Below are 24,142 nucleotides of genomic sequence, written 5' to 3' on the forward strand. Positions count from 1 at the left end.
GCTTAGGGGAGACCTTATCACCATGTTCCAGTATTTAAAGGGTGGCTACAAAGAAGATGGAGACTCCCTTTTTACAATGAGTCACGTGGAAAAGACGAAGGGTAATGGGTACAAGTTACTGCTGGGGAGATTCCGACTGGACACAAGAGGATAATTTTTCACAATGAGAACAATCAGCCATTGGAATAATCTCCGCAGGGAAGTGGTGGGTTCCCCAACATTGGACACTTTTAAGATTCAGCTGGGCAGGGTGCTGGGCCATCTTGTCTAGACTGTGCTTTTGCCAAGAAAGGTTGGACCAGATGATCTTTGAGGTCCCTTCCAACCTGGTATTCTATGATTCTGTGATATGATTCTGTGAAAATAGTACATGGTTTGAAAAGAAGTGGTCACAGTGTAGAAGATTAAAGGAAATAAAAAATTCATTTTGCCCCCCCTAAATTTAAGGGGAGCTTAGGTGTACCCCAGGAGATAGCATGGGAGAGAGGAGTGAAATTGCAGAGACAGGCACACGTCAACTAGAAGGAGTGACTTGTGCCCAGCAGTTCTGAATTCAGGCTTGGGGAGATTTGCTCATGACAAAGACCTTGACTTTTGAGTCAGTGGGCGGAAAAGTATCTTCTCCAGGGCTGGATCTGCCCGTTTGCTTCCTGATGGGCAGTGATGCTGAAGTTCTCAGGTGACTTCTATTGCCAGCTTCCCTGGCTTTTCTTTCCAAGATTTCCTGTGGGGGAAAATGTGTTGCTGATTTTTGTTTGCCACAGCGTGCATTATCTCCAGCTTTCCAAGCCTGCAGCCAGGGTTTCGGCTGGAACCTGGCAGCTTTCCCTGCTGCGTGGGTCAAGCCAAGCGCTGAAACCTGGCTGGGAATGAGTTGGAGGTGGAAAAAAGTTTCACACCAGTTTGTCCTTCTCTTGTCAGTGTGGGCAGGATACTTGCCCACTCAAGTAACCATCATGTGTAGGTCTCTAAAGTTTGGAAACTGCAGACAAGGAGGGGCTGAATGGCAAAGTAACGCTGGCATCACTGAAAAAAGCCCTGCCAGTATGAAACTGCTGCCGCACCAAGGGGTACGGGCTTGTTCGTGCTGCTTTGCTGGCACTTTCCCTTCGTGCACACCCCAGCCTTGCTCAGCTTTCTGGACAAAACCTGCTTGGTCACAGTTCAGCTTGGTCCTCTCTTCTGTATGGGGTTTTGAGGCCATGTCAGAGGAGCTGCACGAGCTAATGAAGCTGCTGCAGTGTTTTTTGGCAGCGCCTGCCTTCACCTGCACACCCAGAGGGCTCCCCGCTCCCTCCCCATCTCGCAGCGTGCCTCCTCCCTCGCCCAGCTGCCAGGGAAGCTTGCTGCCATTATCCCAGAGCGGTGCGAAGGCATTTGTCTTCGAGACAACCGTCAATCAGGGACGCCTCCTCCTGAGCAGGCTGTGTGGGCCACTTCTGCAATATGTCGCCGGGCCGCGTGCCTGGGGAGAGGCGATCGCTGGCTGTGCCGGTGCCTGCCCATCAGTTAGTACTGGGAGCAAAACTCCGAGCTCCTCTCATTCAAATATTTTGGGGCATTTTCAGGTAAAAGACTGGATTCCCAGATCCTCAGTTTTGCAGGTTTTATTTAAGCAATATTTAAGATTAGTATTTTTCCTTCCAATTTCTGCAGGTAACAGTTATCTCTAATTCTTTGGCGTAGGCTGAGGCTTCTAATAGGAATGTCTGAGTTTAAAAAAAAAAAAAAAAGCAACCCAGAAACTGATCTGTGAAAAGAAGCTGAAAGTAGAGAAATTATCACCTATAAAAAATGGGAGAAGAAATGGTTCTTAAGTGCAACCCACACTGTAGGCTGAGGTGAGCTGGAGTCGCCGGGACTGTGTGTGCATGTACAGCACAGCGTGGGATCTGTTTTGCGGGATCAGAGCACACGGGGTCCCGTGGTCCAGCTGCCACTGAGCTCTGGGATCTGCCACCTGCACAGACCTGCTTCCAGGACATAGCCCGTTCCTCATGCTTGCTGGGAGGAGGAAGACGAGAGTAGTGATTCAATGCATTGTGCTCATTTTGAGAGCTTATTTTCCCACTCTTTGTGGTTTTGACTCTTGCGGTTTCAGTGACCTCTTCCAGGGCTCCTGGGAGCAGAAGTGAAGCTCCAGGATGGAGAATGCTGTAGGCAAATTCCAGCACAGCTGCCTTTTACGAAGAATAATTTGTCTTTTCCTCTTTCTGTATGCCCACGTGTTTTCTGCTCCTACAACACTCCTCTGAAATTATATGCTTCAAATCAGCAATAGCTGTGTTTCTTTTTGTGGGGATTTCAACTTGTACTCTCAATGTGCAGACAAACTCATTACCAGATGTACAGGCAGTTCTTCCCTCCTGCCCTTTAGGAGTGTGCTCCGCTACCTCTGTGCACAGCCCGCTCTCCTCCCTCCTCCTGGGCTTTTTCAGCTAGCGATAAGGTGGCATAAGAGACAAGAGATCTAGATTTTGGGCTTGGATAACATATTCTAGGGGTGTGTTGAAGAGGGTATTTGCTCCATCTGCTACATCCCCTTCTGCTGCAGGTCACTGCTCTTGTAGCATCAGCTTGCAATTCTTCTCATCCACATGCATAACAACCTGCAGCAAGTGAGGACCAGAGACAGCTCGTCTGATGGGAAGGGGATAGCAGGAGCAGTAACCCTCCCAGCAGAAATGCCCAGAGCTCATCACTCAAAGCCCTTAGAAATATCCTGCCTCAAGCCTAAAGAAGAAGAATGACTCTATCTTCTTTTTGAGACAGCCTTCAATATACTACATTGCACAGGAATCTGTAAAACAGCTTTCTTTAGCTTTAAATGAGACCATTTTTAACATGTAGGTATGTGTTTTTGGAAAGGATTTTTATGTAGGGCCATATACAACCGTTGTGTTGAAAATTGGCAGACTTTAGGTGGTTAATATATAATACTAACTTATAATATTGGTATAACAAGCTACACCAAGCTTGCTTTTTGCTGCGTTTGTTAGAAAAGCTGAGTGTTTCCAACTAGTATCTCACCCTTGGCCAAAAAAGGCACTACAGGCCATTGAAAGGCACCAAAAAAGGCTCTATTTATGGGCTTTTTTACTTCCAGCTTACCAGTACTGTCTCTGTCTCCAGGCTTGCTTGCACATGGGTTCTGGCAAGGTGGGTTGGACTGGACCAGATTTAGCTATGTCTGCTCTCTGTGACAGGAGCCAGCATGAGATATTTTTGCAGTTGGGTCCTGCCGCATGGGGCTGGATCGCTGGTTCTGGGTCACAGCAAGCAGCTTTGGGGGGTGTTATTTAGCTATAATTAAACTTGGCAGGAGGTGAAAGGCAAAAGACGATTAGCGTGCCAGATAGAGGCACCAAGGGCAGAGGGATAGTCACTCGGGGAGCTAGGATGTCCCTCGTGCCCCTGCCAGAGCCCCCAGGGATGGTTCCAAGCGCATGTTGGTTATGGCATCGCTTCTTCCACTCTACTAGTGGGTTTTGCTGTGGGGAAGGTCCTGGTGCCAAGCTGTGCACGGCCGGGACACCTCACCCTGGAGGTACCTGTCCTTCCACTGGTTCCCTGGCAGATCTCCCCGTGTTGCAAGGCTCAGGCCTCTCGCTGCAGACTCCAGAGCCCATCAGCCAGCAAATGGCTTTTCTCTTATCTTAAAAACCATTATCCAACTCCATGCCTAATTTCACACAAGCAGCTAATTGTCCTCTTTGCAGATGCCAGTGCGGGACCTGCACACACTGCACGCACATTGCATGCGTACCGTAGTGAACGTGATTTCCCTAGCTAGTTTCATTTATATTTACAGCCCTAAGCTGAGAAAAGGCTACTGCTTTTTCCAGCCTCCCCTGCCAAGTGAATGTGCTCCGAGCCTGGAAATCTAAGTACTTGCTTGAGGTAAAGTAGCCTCGGAGGGTATGTCCCCATGGTGCTCTCACCCCACCTCTGTGATGCCTCATAATTTGCAAGATTTGTCCCTTTCATTTTCAGCCTCCTGATATAAACTTGGTCCAAAGGCTAGGGCTGTGGAAAAAAAAAGGATAATTCTAACCGTGCCTTTCCTTAAAATAAATAATAATAAATCACCCCAGTGGAACAATGTTATTGCAAATAATGTTCCCTAATGTCTTTGAAGGAGCAGATATTCTTTCTCAGCTATTTCAGGTACATACCAGCCACCATGCAAAGGTATATTCCCATGTCTCTGCCTGGCAGTGGGGATGGAAAATTGAAATGCTCTGGGGGTTTTTTGCAGTAGTTTGCTGCCTCAGAACAAACTACCTTTTACCAAACGTTTTCTTCCAGCTCCAAACAACATGCCCTTGTAAAATCTGAAATTACTCACTTTAGCAGGAAATGTGAGGAGGAGGAGGAGGTGCACTACAGTTTCACACCTTTTCTCTCTTGTTTTTCCATCTAGAAACAAGTTCTGTTCTGGCTTGACTGATTGATTGAACCTTTTTCAAGTGCCGTCTGAAGGAGACAGCTTATCTTTTACTGGATCAGAGATGCGTTTGGCTCTTAAACAGATTTTCTTTAAAATCTGGGGTGTTTTCTTTCTTTTTGTTTGTTTCCTGGAAATCATAGCACATGCACAGAATAAGGGAAAATTTCAAACACGACAAGTTGTATTTAGCCAGAGACCTGGCATGTAATATGTCAGGTCTCTTGATGGGCTGCTTTGAAAATGTGCTTTCTTTCGAAAAGAAATATTGCTCAGACCTGCGTGTGCTTCCCCTTCCACCCCACCAGCCCAGTTTCAAGTTGTTTTAGACAGCAGCCCTCCATTTTGGGGGGGTTGGTGGTTCCTGCAGCTCTTGGCGAGGGGTGGCGGGTGCACGTGGGCTGCCCATGGCAGGGCTCACCATTTCAGCCTTGTCTGCCTGGAAGCTTCTCTCTGTTTCTTGCTGTCTTGTTCAGTCCCATCAAAGATATTCCCTCCCCTGCTAACTTTGCCAGGCTGAAAACGGCACTTTCACAGAGGCTGGGACACACCAGGAGTCCTTGAGTCTCCATTCATTTGTCTGTTGCTTCTGCTCGGTAAGAACTGTTTTTAAAATAGCTTGTGACATGGAGGACGGTCAGAGTTTAATGATGAAAATGGTACAAAAACAACTCCAGTGATGGTGGATGTACCTTTTTTTTTTTTTTTTTTTAAAAAGAAGCAAGACTGGGTTTTTTGTTTGGAGATCTGAAGTGTCAGTAGGAGATCTTTAGCTCTGGTTGTTTAATGTTTTCATGTCAGCATGAGCCGCTGTATACATTAACCAGGAAGGACGATTAGCTTCTGCAGTATGTAAGGTCTGCCTGGAGTGGGAACATAGAGATGAAAATAGTTCAAATAGTGATTTAAAAGTGTCTCTCTAAAAGTAGCTTGCTTTTCTTCTTGGATAACCCCCCATCCTAGTCTGTGAGAGGCTCTCAGTCTTTTCATGCGTGTAGCCACTCCTGGAGAGACATGAAGTGCTGTTATTCTCCTGTCACAAATGGGAGATGAGGCACAAAAGAAGCAGACAACTGGGCTGTTGGAGAGCAAGGACTTGCCCGGATCCTGGGATGCTGCCCTCCTCTATGGGACACCCACCAGCATGGACCAACTTGTGTTCCCACCCCATCCCTCACCAACATTTCGGACTCAGTTTATGGATATTTAGCTGTCCTTAGGTTGTGCCTGTGATCTCCTGGTGATCTTCAGTCCAAACACAGGATATGCCAAGCCTTGTCTAGCCTCTAAAGTAGTCCAAGAACCGAGATGCTTGTGTAGTATCGGCAGCAATATGGGTTACTGATCTTCAGAGTACTGTACTGTCCAAATAACACTGACCAGGGTGGTGGAAAGAGGTTGTCCACTGTTAGTGACTCCTCAGGAGGGGCTGGCAGGGTGTCCCTGGTCAAAGGGGCTCTGGCCACATTGATCAGCTGAGTAAAATCATTCACTTTTATACAATCTTACTTTTGGGCACCCAGGCATCATTTGTGAATCTACCTTTTTAGAGCTTGTAGGAGATTTTGCACAAAACTTTTTTTATTATTAAGTAAATACAGTATCAGCTATCTATTGCAGATGATTGAACTGGGAGTTTTACATGTCTGTCTCAGTGATAGAGCAGGAGGCTTAGGGCTTTGTGGCCGCTGGGCAATAGACGTGCAGCATCCATACCCCAAACTTACTTTTTTACTTTCCTTGTCAGTAAGGCTGTAAAACATCCAAGTTCTGGAAGCTGTCCTCAGAATATTCTGAAAGAAATATAAATTCGAGTAGGTTCATAGCCCAGCCTGTCCCTGACTTTTCCAAGGGACATGGCATGGGTGATTCATGGGAGATGACCTGTGATGTTCTCCAGCTCCATACTATGCCCTTCCACTGCAGCACAATGTGGTCTTGAGGCATGAAAGTATGCAAGGTAATGTCTCAGAAGCTGTGTCACGTCAACACAAGCTTCAGGAGACCATGTGTTGTTTTCCATCCAAAAGAAAAAGAGAAGGAGTGAAAATGTTACTTTCCAAGACTGCCTGTAAAGCTCAAGAGGAGAAGGAAGATCTTCCTTTGATCCTTTTTCCCGGGCTAAGTTTTTTTTTAAGGTCTCAGAGCAGCAATGGACTGTACCTACCACACATACTGCACTGTTGGAGTAAAAGGGCAGGCCAAGCCATTTCTGTTGCATTTGCAAAGAGCTCCTACTCCAGTCGAAGCAAACATGACTTGACCTGCACCTCTGACCAAGGCCCTTGCTGTCAGGATTTTCCAGAGGAGGCTGTGTAAGCGGTTGTGTTCGCAGCCCTTGAGACTTGAGGTTAACCAGAGGGTGACTGAGACTGGGAGGGAGCAAGGAGAGTGTTTGGGATGGAGAGGGGAGGAGGAGAGAAGCCAGCTGCAGAGTCCAGCCTGGAGGAGACCTCAGGGGAATAAAGGGATTTGTCTCCTGCCTTTGGGGCACTCAGAGGGACAACCCAGTATTGGGGGGCTTTGCATGTCGCTCTGCCCATCCTAGACAGCCACCATTCTATTTGCCTTCTGGTTTTATTTGCTAGCTGTATTTCTGCTAGTATTTTTATGGGTTTGGTTTTTTCTGTTTAATTAACAGAGCAGCTACACCTTTTCCACAGGCAGGATGATGCTGGGCTTTCTGCTGAAAGCTGCCAGGTGACGATATGTTTCACTCAGCAGAGCTCACCAGGTGAAGCTCCCGTCACAACAGAAGTTGCCAGGGAGGTTTCTTAGAGCAGCAATTGCCCCTCAGCCCATGCTCAGTCACTGGCCTAGTATTTCATTATTGCTATTTCTTGCTTGTATTTTGTGCTGGCTTCTCTGAGAGAGAGATTCTTCTGAGATCAAAGTCATGTTTTTATTAATCAGTAAAAAAATAGGGGCACGTATCTGTTTGATCATATACAGAAAAATACCCAGCAGGGCTAGCTTAGTCTGCTGGATCTACTGCAAACTCACTCTGCTAATGGCTTGCTTAGGTAAAATAAGATCAAAGTTGGGAGACGTTCCAAGTTTTCTGTGCTCTTGTCAGGTGGCTCCATCTTGGGGTTATTCGCTTGCACACTGGCTGCAGAGGAGGGACCAGCCAGGAGAAGAGAGAGATGGCAGGAGAAGGAAACTTGTGGACAGGAGCAGAGGTTCCTGAAGCTGTCAGAGCTGCTTTTTTTCAATAAGTGTGGTTGATCTTCATGGGAAAGGGGACCCTTTGCAGCGGGGAGATGCAGGGTTGACATGGGAGCGTTGGATGGACACACCTGTTACAAACAGAGGTAGCAAGTGAAGCAGGCAGTGGCAAGGTATCTTTTGATGTGTCTACATCTAGGCTTGCCCTGTGGTGGCAGGTTGCAGAAGGAGGGTGTATCTTGGAGAGCACCAGGGAGAAGGTCGTCATGGCAAAGGCCCAGTCCCAAATCCTGCCTTTGCTCTCCTCTTTTAGCATTGTGCATCACTGTGTTTCAGAAAGTAGGAGCAGCCATAATAACGTTTTAGGTCTTTCATGTATGTCAAAGAAGTGTGCCTAGCTGGCAGAGTGAATCACAGAAAAGAAATGCACTCGGGGTTTGAGACGACAAAAAAGAGCATCCACGTGTTTCAAAGAGAGTGACTCAGAGCCTGTGCTTTGTCTCTTCTGATAAACCTGCTACTGGATGTAGTCTGGGGCAGTGGAAAGGAGAGATCTGCACTGCTTGATCTAGAAGCTTTGTGCCTGCAATTGGCCTAACCAAGGGATTGATGTTTTACTTTCCCATTACTTATCCAGCAATACTTGAGCCTCTTTAAAGAAGAAATGTTCCAGCAAGTGCCAGAATCATTTAGCACTCACTGCTTGTGCTGCAAAGCTCCTGGAGGTTGCTTGTAATAATGGAGGTAGTGAGAGGTCCTGGCAAGGATCGGAGCTGATGCTGTGGTAGGGCGCTGGCTGGGTGGTAGCTCCGTGGCTGGGCAGAGGAGCGGGTTTCCTGGCAGCTCTGGTGGGTTTTCTCACTCCTTCGGTCATGTTGCTGAAGCAGACATTTACTGTTAGGTCAGGAAATATTATTCTTGTATTGTCGGGCTGCTTGAGTGAGAGGTTGGTTCAGTCTCTGAGCTGCAAATCAGTGCTGGGCTGGTGTGCAAGGACCCAGGGGCTGTTTGCGTTGCTTGTGCCCAAACCCAGCCTGATTTCTGAGTGTGGGGCAGGTGGGTACGTAGGAGTGTTGCTCCTTGGAGAGTCCCCGTCACTCTGACCCATCCCCAACATGGCAGGTAGGCTGAGCAGACAGGGCATGAGCTGCTGCAGGCAGAAGGGGTTGTGTGTGCCCTTCACTGCTCTGCGTGTATAAACCCAGGCATGGTGATGGCACAGTCGTTTTCTTTGCAGCAAATCAACTGGGCATCTCTTCTGAGAGAGGAGAAGGTGGCAGCAGGGTTGGTGGCTGGGGATGTGACCGGTGCTTTTCTCGTTTGCCATCCACAAAGGATGAGCATGGCTGGAGAGAGGGCAGGCAGTGTGGATGCACCAGGGCCTGTAAATCATGGACAGAGCGGGGAGGCAACAAATCAAGCACACACAAAGAGGGAATTGTATAGACAGTGGTAGATCAGTGGGTGTGTGCACAGCGATCCACGTATGGTCAGACAGTAAGGGAAAAGGACGTGTCGGCTCGGTGTCCCTGGAAAGATGTATTGTGGCTATCAGAAGCCAAAGCACAAGGAGCTCTCTCTGGTAACAAATATTAAACTTCTCTGAAACAACCAGAAAATACACTGTTAGGCAGCTGGGAAAAGTTCCCCGAGACTGGCAGTTAATACTGGTCGCTTATGTTAACAGCTAAAAGCCAGTGACTTTCATCCGTTTGCAAAGCAGCCGCATCTGCCCAGGAGAGTTTGCAATTAAAACCCCAAATGCTGGGGATGTGTTGCCCCCCATGTGGTCCTCTCTCCCTTTGGAGGGAAAGCAGCATCGGCGCAGGGAGAACCTGATGCATTTTCCCAGTGCAAAATAACCTGATGGGTTTTTTCGTAGTCTCATGCCTATTGCTGGGGCCTCTGGCCTCTCCCCTGAGGCCAGCGCTTGGCTGCTCCGGCCCCCCGCACCTCCTTCCCTCCCTTCCATGTCGTTCATGTCGCGGCTGGTTTTCTGACTGAGGAAGCAGTGATGATGAGGGATGCTCATTTGGTTGGTTTAGCTTTTTCCTAAATCACCTGGTGCTGAGCAGTAGTAAAATATTTATTAGATGTTACAAAACCAAACCCAGAACAACAGCACAGTGAGCAGTTAAATATTCCTCCTTGCCGTGGTACCTGAACAGCAGGTGCCCTAAGGAGCTGCTCTTGGTCATGTGCTGTAAGCTGGTCTCTCTAGACAAAAGGCAGAGGTGCTTCCCCTGGGAATTACCTGCAGCCCCCAGGTGAACCGATTCCTGTGAGACACGGGTGATACTGATGGGCTGAGCCATCAGGGACCGGCGTGCAGCGCCGCGGTGCATCCTCACGTCCCGGCTGCAGGGCAGACCCTTCCAGCGGGATGCGCTGGGTGCAAGGGCACCGTGAGGCGTCAGTGCACCGAAACACCCAGTCCTCGATCAGAGGTGTTGAAGCGTGGCAGTAAAGGGGGTCACCTCTCTACCACAGGGGTGCCTTTCACTTGAAAACCTCCTTCTACAGAGTTAAAATCTGACTGCTATTCCAGCAACTGTCACATTGATGGATATGGCTTTATTAGCTGGTTTGAGTACACGTACAGCTGTGGATGGGTTATTCTGTAGCCTGCCACTGACTAATCAGCAGTTAGCCCTCAAACATTTGGCAATCTACAACCTAGGATGGCCTCTCCTTGCAAATCTTCTGTTGGATATGGTACTGCCATAGCATAATGTAGGTTGCAAGGGACTTCTGGAGGTCTCTGGCCCAATTTCCCTGCTCAAAGCAGGGCTCCCTCCCAAACCAGATCATGTTCGTGCAATCAGGTTGTGAAAATTTGCCAGGCTGGAGATGCCACAGCCTCTCTGGGCCCCTGTCTCAGTGCTGGACCACCCTCACTGCAACATTACACAAGAATTCTTATAAATTCTTATGAAACTCTCCTTTCTACTAGCTTTCAAGGCATGTCATCTGTGGCTTTTGGACATTTAATACTGTTGATGTGCGTCATACAAAGCTTGGAAAGACAACTGTCCTGTAAGTGCAAATCATCTTTTCTTCACACATGCAGATTTGAAAGTTCACTTTAAAAGAGTGAAAATCTGCAGAAGTTGTTTTAGTTCTTCAGAGTTCAAAGCACATAAATCTGAGACTCTGCTTTGAGCCCATCCATGATACAGTGTGGGGTGCAAACCCCAAATCCAGCTAACATCGTATTGTTGTGTAATGTAGACCCTAAGCAGTGAGCTGTACGGCCGTATTTGTTCCTGTGTGCTTAGACACAGCAAAGCATTTTGGAGAGAGGATGGATTAGTGAGGCACATTGCAGGAATAACATTTTTCAGAAAACTTTTCTGCGGCAAACAGCTCCTCTTTGCAATGCTTGTGCTCCCCCGGTGTAGGCGAAGGAGGCTGGAGACGATGCACAGAGATGGTGCCAGCTGCTCGCTGGCTGGAACAACTCTGGAGAAGGTGCCATGGCTCTGTGCATTCAGGTTTGCGTTTGGCTCTGAGTCAGATGGAATATGTGCAAAAATAACACATAGCAAGAAAGCTGCTGGTGAGCGTTTGTCCCGAGGAGGCTGGTGTGCCATTTGCTGAGATCTGCATCAAGCAAATTCAAGAAATTGCCTCCGTGATTTACTTATGACTATGGTGGGGACATGGCACATGCCAGAGATTGTTCTACCCCATTTCTGAGGTCACCAGATTGTTCTGGGCATGCAGTTTCTCTAAAGAGTTAGACCAAGAAGGTAGGAAGCATTTCGATGCCCAGATCTAGTCACTGGTGAGCTCTTCCCCATAATTTAGTCCATTATGGAGAAGACCTCTGCCAAGCTTCTTATAAAAAGCCATGCAATCCACTAGGGATGCCAGCCCAAAGCTCCATGGGTGCCCTGCCTGATACCTGTGCCAGGAGTTCATCATCACTGACTCAATTAATTACATTTTTAATAGTCACGTGTATATCTGGCAACTTAAGTACTCACATGCTTTAGACAGAGAAAGGCTGTGAAAGACTGCTGCATAAACACCCCACAATATTAACTTGGGGGAGTTCCTTTGGGTCCAGAGTCACTGTATGCAAGCAGGGTGTTCTGCAGTCTCTGTCGAATGCAGAAATGACTGTTATTTCTTTAACGGCTGTCACGCACTGAAAGCAGTTGTGGGGAAAAGCAGTGAGGGAAGGTAAATAGAATAAACCTCTTCCATCCACCACAGTACTCCTGCTTACTCCCAGCTCTCTACTTCTCTCCTGTGCGACGGCACCTGGATTTGTATTTGCATCAGGGGCAGTGAGGCTCTGCCCCCCACCAGCCTCACACCCGTTGGGCTTGCAGCCCAACACGGTTTCACCTCCTGCCACAGCTGGTGCAAAGGCTGTGATATTGTACTGATGTGCTTTGAAGGGGAAGTAATTCTGTTGTTTTCTGCTATTTGTAAGCACATTATGGAAGGCAACTAAGTGAGAAGTGGTTTGCATTGGCCCCTTAGTGGTCTTACTGGATCTGCAGAAGCTGTTGGCTTGCTTTATATGGATTTCTAGCTGATCACTGGTGCTTCTAATAGCGAGAGATAAAATAACACCACTGCCTTTAAAGCACTTAAGCTTCCAGGTGAGTGTTCAGGGCATGTGCTCTTTTAAGCCTGTGGATGGGTTGGCAGCATTGCTTGGCCCTGCTTAAAGGCTTTGGAATGTGACATTGGGGCTGAGGCTGCCCCCTGCTCCGGTCCAGCCTCTGCTGGGGAGGTGCTGCTTCCCAGCTGTCCGAGGGGTGCTTCTGGGGTTCAGCAGTGATGCCCTTGGTGCCTGACGGGGAGGGGAAGAGGCATAAAATGGGAGGTGGAGTGTGTTGGGCAGATTTCGTTGATGTGCAGGTCTGGTCCCTGCCACTCCCTTGCTGGTGCTGACTTTCTGCACCAGGCGTCTGCTGCTGTGCTGCAGAAGCTAAATTTAATATGAATGCAGTTTAATTTTGGCTCACATTGGCTGCTTTCTTGATATTGTTCATAACAGTGGCACGGACACAGATCTGTCATCAGTGCTGCTTCACAGTCTGGTGGGGATGGAAGACCAAGGGTCCCGTTAGCCGAGGACTGGGCCATGCTGCATCCTGGTGTGATCAGAGAGGATCTCCTTTTCCTTGGAGAAAATACTTGCATAGAGCTTGGGGGTGAGGAGGAGGCAACTGACACTCCAATAGAGACAAATCCGATTATTCATTTCCACAGACCCCAGGAGCTCACGTGTGAGCTGCGTATTGGGAGTTTCTAGGAATTTCAAGGAGCATCATTCATTTTGAAGGTAGCCCGTTCAATTGAGGAAGGAGCATAAAATATTGCTGCTGGATGCCATTACTGGAATTGAACAAGCAAGGACTTCTGGAGGTTGTCCTAAGAAATAACCTGGGGGGGGGGGGAATGCCACAAAATTTTTAACCTAATGAAAAACCAGGGGGGGGGGGGGAATGCCATGCACATTGTTAAAATCCAAAATGAAAAGCCTCTTGGCTCAGAGTATCTGTGCTCTTAGTATGTCTTTCCTTGTGCCTCAACACCCTGATTTCAATGTTACCTGTAGTCTTCCTGTTTCTCTTCTTGGTTTCTTATGGCCTCTATCACCTTGTCGTTTCTGCCTGACGTTCACAGTGGTTGCTAATACAAAATCATCAATACATTTAATTAACATCTTGCTTTTCTCTTCTTCCAGGTAATTAAATGCTTAATAAAAACAGACCTAGCACCTTCCCACAGGTGTCTCCCACTCGATCACCACATTGTCTCTGGCTCCTCTTATTGCTGACCCAGTTTTCTTTTCAATTCTATCGGGAGCGTCCATCATCTCAGATAGGTTTGGAGCCCGCTTTACGTCTGATGCTGTGCATATTGCCCAAGGGCTCATGATGTCTAGGGTGCTATTGGCAAACACCACAAAGGGTTTTAGGTGCCTGACATGGCAGATGGACTCTTAGAGCCAAAAATTAGATCCTGCCAGCCTTAAAGCCAGGAGCTTTTGGCAGTGCTTTTCCACAGGGCTCATTGCAGATGGTGCCCAAGCTGAGGTGGGTCAGGTTAGAGGGACGGTCCTTGCTCCAGCCCTGTGATGCTGAGCCTTGTTGCATGTGTCAGACCCTGTGAAGTCTGGGCTGCTGTTTTGGGGGTGGGAATGACCCGTCCTTCCAGCACCCACAGGGGCGGTGAAGGCTGTTCCATGTTTTCTGAAGCAGAGCATATTGAGTCTTGCTTTATGTCACTTTGAGGAACACCTCTCCATAAGCACCAGGATAAACTAATCCCAGATTATCACATCGAATTACCGTTGCTCACTAACCTTCCTCAGCAGGTGGTGTTGCAGAATTAATTATCAGTATTCATGATGTTCGTTACTGAAGTCCCTAAACACCCCGCATGGCGCATCATCTAGATCTAGTGATATTTATTGTTGCATTTTCCAAGTGGTCCCTCTCTCGCTTTTTATCACTAGCTGTGTTTGTCAGACTTCATTATGCTCTAGTTGTTTGGATCTCTGTAGTTTTTGATACTTTATTCAAAGCCATTTAGACACTTAGAGTCGTTAACTTTATTTTTCTCTTCCATTCTAATGGGCTGGTTTCTTCTGCTGGCATACAAGTGAGAAAAAAGCACTCTTCTCTAGACCTTTTGGTCATTAGTAAATAGTTGTCCTAATTCTTACTGCTCTCTTTTCCCTTTAAATTTGAAGTTGTCTCACATACTTCTTGTTTGCTTCCTTCTCTTTTGTCTAAATTAATTCTTATCCTCAAACCTGAAGTAGCCCCATGGTAAACCAGGCACAACTACATTTAAATCCCTGCAGCCATTCAGCATGAGTGTTATCTGCATCTTAAGATGTTATGCTGGCATTGCTGGTACTTATGTGCCTGCTGTGACTTTGTCTGCACTACAAGCTGAAGAAGTGGGGTTTTTTTAGCTATATCTGTTTTTAAACTGATGGATAAATTGGCAAAATAATGACATGTTATCTTACAAGCCTGGAATAAACCCTTGTAAACTTTCTATTGATGTCATTGTGCCAAAATTAGAACTGTCTTGTAAGTTATACCAGCTGTATGCTGGACAGAAACTGTTTTGAGCAGCAAAGAGACAGCAGAGAAAGTCCTTGCTAGGATAAGTAGAACACGTTTGCCCTCGTATAATTTCTTTGACATTAAATGGCATTAAATTCTTTCGCCACTAGTCCTGACTGGCGTTTTATATGTGACGAGCCAAAAGAAATGAGCAAGGGAAAAAAAACAAACGAGGAAAGACCAAGACCCCGGAGTGCTGATGAGTGCCGTCTTCAACAACCAGCTCGCAAGGCTTCCTGTTCGGTGATGAAACCTCATCTTCTGAAGGGGAGGAGACGCTAAATGGGGAAGAGATTGCACTGAAACAGTCTCTTCCAAGCATGCACACAGCAGCGTGCTTTTGACGTAGGTGTACCTGAAGCAGTAGAAGTGAGGAAAGACCATGACCCCGGAGTGCTGATGAGTGCCGTCTTCAACAACCAGCTCGCAAGGCTTCCTGTTCGGTGATGAAACCTCATCTTCTGAAGGGGAGGAGACGCTAAATGGGGAAGAGATTGCACTGAAACAGTCTCTTCCAAGCATGCACACAGCAGCGTGCTTTTGACGTAGGTGTACCTGAAGCAGTAGAAGTCTTGTATGCGTTTTGTGGCGGCAGAGTTGTTTAGAAATGATGTTCGGGGTGGTTTTAGGTGCTCATGATGCTTAAGTGAACTTGCCAGGGTGAAGAGTGCATGTGTGTGTGTACCCACACATGGCTGGTTCCTCATCTATTGCTGCTGTCCCCAAAGGAGAGCAGAAGTGCACATCATAAGCACCCCGATAAGATATTGCAGAAGAATTAGTGGCTTTCTTTCCTCATACATAAACCTTTCTTGACTAATTTTCTCCTTTTGGCATGTTTTGCAGATAAGTAAGCAGCAGCTCCAGACAATCAAAGACCGTTTCCAGGCCTTTCTCAATGGAGAAACCCAGATTGTGGCCGATGAAGCATTTATAAACGCTGTCCAGAGCTACTATGAGGTAAGGAGAGATGATACAATATTCATATGAATCCCTTTTCTCACACCTGTTCACAGATGGGGTCAAATTCTGAACTAACAGATTGTCCTTTATCAAACAGCACAAAACAAAGGCAAGCACAAGGCTTCTCCTGCCTGATGTCTGGTACATCACAGGGTTTGTGAGGTTCAGGGTTTGAACATAACAACCATACAGCAACCGTGGCAACCCCTACACCATGGTGTATCCTACAGCTTGATTATGGGGAAGATCGCCCTTCCTTTAAGCTGAAAAATATCTTCCTGATACTTTTAAACAATGTACTCTAAAATAGGGAAGATGGCACAATATAAAATAAATGTTACATACTCCCTGTTAAAAATACCAAGAGAAAACTGGGCAGCACGTTCAGTTCTTGCTGAAGCTTTTGCGTTGTGTCTAACTGACTTTGGGATTTTCAGCAAGAGTCTTGTCTTTTCTCTTTGGTATGACAAGTGCTGTAAAGCAAAGGGGGAGGGAGGAGGATGTACATCTACAAAACTAGATGATACCAAGGAACGTGAAACATCATTCATAATTGTGCAAAAGAATAATTATGCATGCCTGTCTTTTTGCACCTCTTTGTATGCAACCCTTAATGCTACCTTTTGTATCTTTTCTCAGAAGGAAAGAGCTTCTGTTTTTGAAGGAAGTCAGTGCTTGTGATTTGTATGAGGAGTGTCACTTATTTTTTTGCTAGCCTTCTGCAAACCATTTCTCTTTCTCCCTAGAGCTATTCTGTCATAAAAGGTGAAGTTTTTGAATTGCCTACATAAAATAGTTCTCTGGAAGTGGAATCTAAGAGGGGACCAAAATCAGATGCTAAAACTGAAGAGAATTTTAACTCTATAAAAATGGCAGCAGCTGCTTCTGTGTAAGAAAAGCACAAATTATCTCTGGATTAACTCTATTAAACAGGCCTAATAGTTACTGCTCCATCATTCTCTGTACAGGAAGGAAGCTGAGAGTAATTTACATCTCTTATCAGAAAAGAAATTGCCAAGGGATCATCAGTTTATCACCGCTTCACCGAACAGATGCTCTCAAAGAAAGTTTTCAAGATGGCGTGAGCTGCATTTTAGGATGTAAGAGCAGCGTAATCTATTCAGATAAGACTATTGGGCAGGAAAAGGAAACTGCTTAAAAACAGGCAAAATACATCCCTGTTTCACTGGTGGGTCTGGCTGAAAGTGTGTCCTGACCAGCTCCAGAAGTCCTGTGCTGTATAATTACCCCAAGTAATCAAACTTACAAGAGCTTACAAAGAGTTGACCAGCACTAGCTGTCTGCAAACCCTATGTCTTCAGTTCAACTGGGCACTCCACCTGCTCTGTCCTACTTAAAACAGGCCACAAAAAGCATAATGCATCGCTCTGTGTCCTTTAGCGCAGCTTTATTTTTCTTCTCTTTAACTGTTGGTCTCCTTTAATTTATGGCTGTGTACTTTCAGCTTCTGTGCAGCTGTAGCATGGCTGTGTGTCTTCCTCGCCACCATCTGCAGTGGCAAAGGCAAAGCCTCGCAGCAGAAAGCCTCTGCCCCCTCTCAGTGTCTGAGCAGCGTTCCCTGCTGATGGTGTCCTCCTGCTTCCTTTCTCTGCAGAGAGATGCCCACCCTTGGTCGAGCCATGGTGCAATCACAGCAGAACCTGCTTATCTCAGCTCCTGAAAATCTCAGAGTTTTGTGCAATTAACTGTCCCTTGGATGGACGCTATCTAGAAATCTCCATTTAGGTACTGACTTGTCAAGCTGCATGATGGCTTGGAAAATGCTTAAAACTTGGTTTTTTGCTCAGCTGAAACTGGCCATCTCTGTGCAGGACATGGTTGATGTTTCTAAGGGGTTCACTTACTAACAGTGCAAAATAGGATCTGTTCTCTTCATATATTACCTGGGGAATGATTTTTTTTTTTTGTTAGAGAAAGAAAGAGGTAAAGATGACAGGGTAGGTCAGGGATGTGTTTGCTCTTGCACTGAATGTATTTGCATGGCCACATTCTGCTGTTAAGTCTGCGGTCAAGGGGTAAGCCTGTGATTGCCAGTCTTAGACTAGTTCACAGGCTGCTATCAAATTAAAAGATTGAGTGATCTGAGCAGGCTCCACCACTGGTCTGCAAAGCACCGCTGTACCTGCAGGAATCCTGCAGACCCATGTGTGCGAGACAGGCCCAGCACACTCTAATAGATGCTCCAGGAGAGCTTTTCTCATGTCGTTTTACTTCTAATGAGTAAAGCTTCATCTGTCAACCAGCACTTTATGCAGCAGTCCCTTTAGTGGGTATTATGGAAATGCTTCATTAGACCCATTTCCACTCTGCTGTGGGCAGATAGAGCCAGGACCACGTGTGACCTGGGGGGCTTATCTGTGGACGTGGCAGAAGATGCCTGACCCGGCTCCCAGAGACCGGTTCCCTTCTGCATGTGCCGAGTAAAGCTTCGTCTGTCAACCAGCACTTTATGCAGCAGTCCCTTTAGTGGGTATTATGGAAATGCTTCATTAGACCCATTTCCACTCTGCTGTGGGCAGATAGAGCCAGGACCACGTGTGACCTGGGGGGCTTATCTGTGGACGTGGCAGAAGATGCCTGACCCGGCTCCCAGAGACCGGTTCCCTTCTGCATGTGCCGGTGTATGCGCCCACACTAGGATTTTGCTCCAGCAATTCTTGACTCCTGGCAATCCTACTAGGCAGTCTTACAGCTGGGCGATTCACTTAGTATTTTCTAAAGAAAGCAGCTCGCTCTGCAGGACAAAACACTTTTATCTTTTTTTTATCTTACTATTTCACGGTCTTTTTCTGCTGCTTTGTGTCTTACTGGCACTCCCCTGTGCCTGCTTCTTCTCTGCCAGCCACAGCACTCCTTTCCTCTGCTGGCTGCTGCTCCGCACCCAGGGAGGATAAGATTGGGGCTGAGGGGAGACAGGGAGTCAGGTCCTTCTGCTCACAGTGCTGTCACCCCTCCGATGGGGGTGAGGATCATGGATAGCGATAGCCGCTGGTGCTGGTGGGTATGGGAAGTCATTAGCGCTGTCGCACAGGGTCAGGCCAAAGGCGCCTAGAGCAGATGATTAGAGAGGGGATGTGGGAGCTGAGGATGCCACAGCAGGGCTGTTCTCCATGACCTCCCACTGTTTCCAGCAGTCAGTGTGCTGGGAACTTCCTCGGCTGTGCTGGCAGCTTGGATTTTGATAGCTCTCACCTCTAACTTGAAAGCACCTGTACACACCCAGGCTGTTATCACTCATATTTAAGCTCTTCAAGAAAACAGAATGTGTGCTGGTTATCATTTCAGCATGGACTGAAGGAGCTGCTGGTGGCATCCTGCCTGTCTCTTCTGCAGGGAGTGCTCCCCAGCACAGTGATGTTGGAAGGAAACAGCCCAGCTCTTCCTCAGCAGCATTTCTGGGCTGGTCCTGGAGCAAAACCCACTACCACTCCCTACAGATGCTTGTGCCATCAAGCATCTGGGAACATGGAGTGCCATGTTGCTGAGTGGTATAAAAAAAATCTACCATGTCCTTAGGTCATCCTCAAGCTCTTTAATTATTGAGAGCTGACAGATACACCCCAGTGCTGGCACAGCTTCTTCCCAGCCTGCTGCGTTCATCCGTTCTCAGCATCATTAATAAAACAGCAGTTCTTGCTGGGCATCGATTGCTCTCCTGTGTTCAGGGCTTGAGAGAGGAGAGCCAACACAATATCCCCCTGTCCCTCTCTCACCCTTCAGCTCTGTGTTGCTCCCATGGCGTCTCCTGGTCTGCAGGGGTCTGTTATGTTTTGACCCTTCTGCTGCTCTTGCAGTGGGAAGAGCATCTTCATCAAATGCCTTCTCCCTCTCTCCTGCTGTCAGTGTCCTGCACCTTGCAGGCTGCTCTCGCTGCAAAGCCTTCCCAGGCAGCCTCAAGCCGTGCTGAACCATCCTGTGCTACTTCAGCAGAGCTGGAGCAGGAAGGGATTTGGCCTCATCCACCTGTGGCCATGCCACCTTTTAGTGATCTGAGTTGTCTGGGTGTTTACCCATCAGTTTGCAAAGATCAGGCCATTCATCCTTGTCCTTTTCCGGGGCATTTTAACGGTGCTCTTGCAGTGCTGGTTGCCCAGGTTGGAAAGACCAGGGTATGGGAGAAGTGGGGACACACACGTTATTTAACTGAAGTTAACATTAAATTAATGAACACAATGCCATTCCTGTCATCTTGTGACAGCAGGGCAGTCTGCAAAGATCTCCTCTGGTGTAGTAGCTTAATGTAAGCCTGGTCCTTGCACTGGTCAGAGATTTCCCAAGGGCCTGGCTACCAGGATAAATGCAATGCAATGCTGCTGACTTGAGTAGGATGTCTGGGCTCCCTCTAACAAGGCAGAATTTGGCTAGGTGAATGTAGTCGTGCAATAACTTACTAAAACGTTTGATAGAGCAAAATATAATCCTGCTGTCCCAAAGGGCATTTATGTATCTGGTGAGGTGCGACCACAACATCGCATAAAGTCCTAATTGCATCAAAATATTTCATTTCAGCGGACACAAAGCAGAAGCTTCACCTGATTTCATTACGCTTCCCAAAGTACAGCTGAAACCTCTGTCCATCTGGCAACATGTGGTTGCTGAGTGAGAAGTTGGAAAGTGTACCGGCAGCCAATTAGCGGGCTTCCCAGCAGTGAAACCGCGTTTTGTGGTACTTAAGGGGGATTTTTTTTTTTAACTGACACCATTTGAAGTCACCCCTTTTTTGCAGGTATTCCTGAAAAGCGACCGTGTTGCTAGGATGGTGCAAAGTGGAGGGTGCTCAGCGAATGACTCCCGGGAGGTCTTCAAGAAGCACATTGAGAAGAGAGTGCGCAGCCTGCCAGAAATTGATGGCCTCAGCAAGGAGACGGTCCTGAGCTCTTGGATGGCAAAGTTTGATGCTATTTACCGTGGGGAAGAGGATCCGCGCAAGCAGCAGGCCAGGATGACGGCGAGCGCTGCCTCAGAGCTCATCCTCAGCAAGGAGCAGCTCTATGAGATGTTCCAGAACATTTTGGGGATCAAGAAATTTGAGCATCAGCTTCTGTACAACGCATGTCAGGTAAGGTCCTTCTCCCAGGCTGGGTGGGAATGGAAGGGGGTTTCCTGGGGAAGGGCTTGCCAATGGGAAACACTGCTGTTACGAACTGGAAACTTTGGGTCTGACCAGACTTTTTTTTGAGAGATTTTCCACTAGGGAAGGGTGTTTTGGTTCATGCACTGCCAATTACGTTCTGGCTGTCCAAGTGGGCCTCCTCCTCTTGCTTGTGCTTGTTTTCTCATACTTCATTGCTTAGGGTTTTCTGCAGATGTTTCAGAAGGTCTTTATATCAAGTTTTCTTTCCTGAAATCCCATAGGATTGCTGAGGTGGGAAACTTTTATTCCTCCAGCTCAGTGTCTGGATGAGCAGGTCTCTGATGATGCCTAAGTGGGCTGTTCTGCTGTGACTTGCTTGCCTTTCCGCTGTCACATCACCAGTCTAAGTGACGGAAGTACGTTCTTGCAGCCTGCAATAACCTTATTAGCACTTGAAGCTCAGATGCCCCCAGGGTGGATGTCTCACGCAAACTCACTTATTGAGGTTGTGCAGGTTCTCCTGAAGTAGAGGGAGCCTCTGTGACCCCTGCGTGCCCGTGGTGGAAGGAGAGAACATCCCAAACCCTCATGACCTTGGGGTGGCTCTGCTTGCACTATGAGTTCCCAAATAGATGAAAGCCTTTCCCATTCCTCTCTTTTTTGCCACCCAGTAAGAGCCAGTTGCCCAGAGGTGCGGAGCTGGGACTCTGCAGTGCTTCTTGCCTTTCCAGCAGCTCTTGCTGAGGGCTGTCGATGGCTGTCCAGGCTGTTGGTGACCCAGATTACAGTCCCCTGCTGTTGGATATAAATATCGCAGGCGGGATAAAGGATGTCAGAGTCACAGGGAGGGTAAGGTAATGCTGTGGAAAGTGTTCGGACGGGCAGCAGACCTCAATCTCTTCCCCGTAATTCAGGGGTTCAACTTCTTATTGAAATTAATACATTCAAGACCAATTCTGTCTTGTCTTATCTTCTGTCTAGACATTTCCAATTCTTTTCAAGACATAGAAAATTACGTTTGATCTGTTTTTTCTCCTGTAAAGAGCTTAATTATCTTGCATTTGTTCTTCTTCATCTCAGACCTTAACGGCAGAGTGGGGAGAGGATAATAAATGTCCATGAGTAAGGTGTCTTTATAGCAAAAAGGCAACAGCAAGGACTGCAACGGTCCTCATAAATTATGTTTACAAACCAGATTTTGTGCCTCCATCCTCTGTTGGAGGACTTCTTTAAAATCAAAACCATAACATTTTCAGTGATGTGTTGAGAGCTGAGTCAGTTCTGCAGTAGGTTTGTTTTGTTTGGTTTTTTTTAACTTAAATCAACTCAAGCCCTGTGTCTCTCATCCTCCTTTGACCTGTGCTCAGCTAAGGAACTAGGGTGGTTTTGTGTGAGCGTGTGTGTGATCCTACCCTCTTGCTTTGTAGTTCCCAGTGATGCAGAAAACAGTATTTAATCATGGCTGCCCTGCTTTTTGGATGATCTCTGCTTACGAGAGCCTTTCTGGCTGACACCATGAACACAGTGGCTGCTCCCTGCAAATTGCCCTGTTGCATTGAGCAACCTGTTTCCTGCAGTAGGTCCTGGTTTTACTCTGAAAGTGTAGGATTTAATTCTGGGTCTTTTCTAATACACGGAGGCAGCAAACCTGTAATTTAAGCTTTTAGAGAAAGACATAATTTCTATTGAAAGCAGAATTAGCACGGGAGTTACTCTGGTTTTAATGCCTGGATAGTGAGGATTAGCTATGCAGAAGGGAAAGCCCTTTATACAAGGCACGGCTCAGAAAGCTGCAAGGCCAGCAGTCATTCAGCTGTTTGGTATCGTCCTGGGGTACAGTGTGAGTGGTTACGGTGCCATGGTGCCAGCGCGGTGGGGTGGGAGCCTGCCCCGTGGGGAGAGGAGGTGGGAGCAGGTCGATGCTGCTCCTTCTCCCGTTAGGTGCTGCAGGGAAGGCAGCAGTGAGCACCCAGGGAAACTGCAGGCTTTGTGGGGATCCTTATTTTGGTGCTATCTGTGGTCATGCCATCTCGGCTATACCAGAGGGATCTCTGGAGCTCGCTGGCCACCAGCAGCCCTTAGGAGAGCAGCAGCAGCAGCTGCTCTGCACTTCCATCTTGCCGTGAAGCACCAAAATTGCTGTTGACCACTACTCCTTCCCTCAGGGTCTCAGCCATCACTTGCAGGCAGTCTGTTGTAGGGTATAAGTAAAACCTGTCAAACTACAAATGTTTTTGTTTGCTTAGCTTGTATGGGGAGTTCCTGGCAAAAGTCGAAGGTGCACACCACTTGGCTAGCACGTTTTTTGCAGCAGAGCTGCAGAGGAGAGCAGAAAATGATATGCAATGAGCAGTGACTCGGTAACCTGCCCCTTCCCCCCCATGAAAGCTTCCTCCTGATCTCTCATGATGAAGCGTTGGCATCAGCCCTGAAACAGGAGATTTTTCCCTTTCCCTCCTTAACTTCAGCAGCAAATTATTTCCTACTCCAAAAGCTCTTGGTGTTCACACAGGGCAGATTTCAAAGCCACAACAGCAGCTGGGTGCCTGACTGCTGCAGGCTGGAGATGCAAGTCAAGCCCTGGGCATTGCCCTTTGTGACTTGGAAACTTTCCCGTGCCATAACCCCTTGGACTGAGCTGAGCCTCTCTGCACTGGCAGCATCTCCCACATGGGGAGTCTGACACCAATTAGGGAGCCAGAGGCACCTGCCAACATTACAGCACTAAAACCAGAGACATCTGGGGAGAGAAGAATCGTGTGTACGGCATTGCAGCAGCCCGGATGGGTGCTGGGTGGGAGGGGACCTGGGGCAGCTGGAGGGGAGGAATGGCTCCCTGCTTTGCATGTACATGTGCACTACGGCGGTGGCAGGGCTGGGACATGCTTCTGCGGGCCTTCCTTCCAGCCACTCACTCTACCCCCTGTCCCACCACTTTGCATTTTCATAAATTTTCATTTGCCGCATCTGTCTCTCTGTTTGACAAGCCGTCTTCTGTAAACACCTCTACTCTGCCAGCCTGTCCTGAAATCAGCAGTGAGTTCCCTTCCCGGGTGGGTTTGTAAACGCCTCAGCCTGCGCCTGCAGCTGTACTTGCAGCACAGAGCACACCCATTGGGCTTCGGGGCACTGGCCCATAACCCCTAAAAATGGTCATTTATTTCCATCATGCTGTTTTGTTTCAGTCTGGATTGCGTTTCGGTCAGAGTCAGCCTAAGCAGCGCCCATTTGCCTCCCTGTGAAGACACATTGACTCTGTTGGTCTGACTCTTGTCTCATCGGAGTTAATTGGAAGTACAACTTAAAACTTTTTCTTAATAATTTGATTGAAACTTCTGTCGCCTGTTTCGCAAGAACAAAATA

General features: G+C 47.6%; 1 protein-coding gene across 1 annotated transcript in view; it reads left to right on the plus strand.

Annotated features, from left to right (window-relative positions):
• The window catches only part of CADPS (calcium dependent secretion activator), a 238,364-nt gene that overhangs the window by 39,616 nt on the left and 174,606 nt on the right, over positions 1-24,142 (plus strand). The window contains exons 2-3 of the mRNA XM_019473420.1: positions 15,568-15,681; positions 20,432-20,764. Of these exons, the coding sequence (XP_019328965.1) occupies positions 15,568-15,681; positions 20,432-20,764 (447 nt within the window). The remainder of the gene's footprint in view (positions 1-15,567; positions 15,682-20,431; positions 20,765-24,142) is intronic.

Source organism: Aptenodytes forsteri, unplaced genomic scaffold, assembly GCF_000699145.1.
Source record: "Aptenodytes forsteri isolate BGI_AS27 unplaced genomic scaffold, ASM69914v1 Scaffold53, whole genome shotgun sequence".
Classification (NCBI taxonomy): Eukaryota; Metazoa; Chordata; class Aves; order Sphenisciformes; family Spheniscidae; genus Aptenodytes; species Aptenodytes forsteri.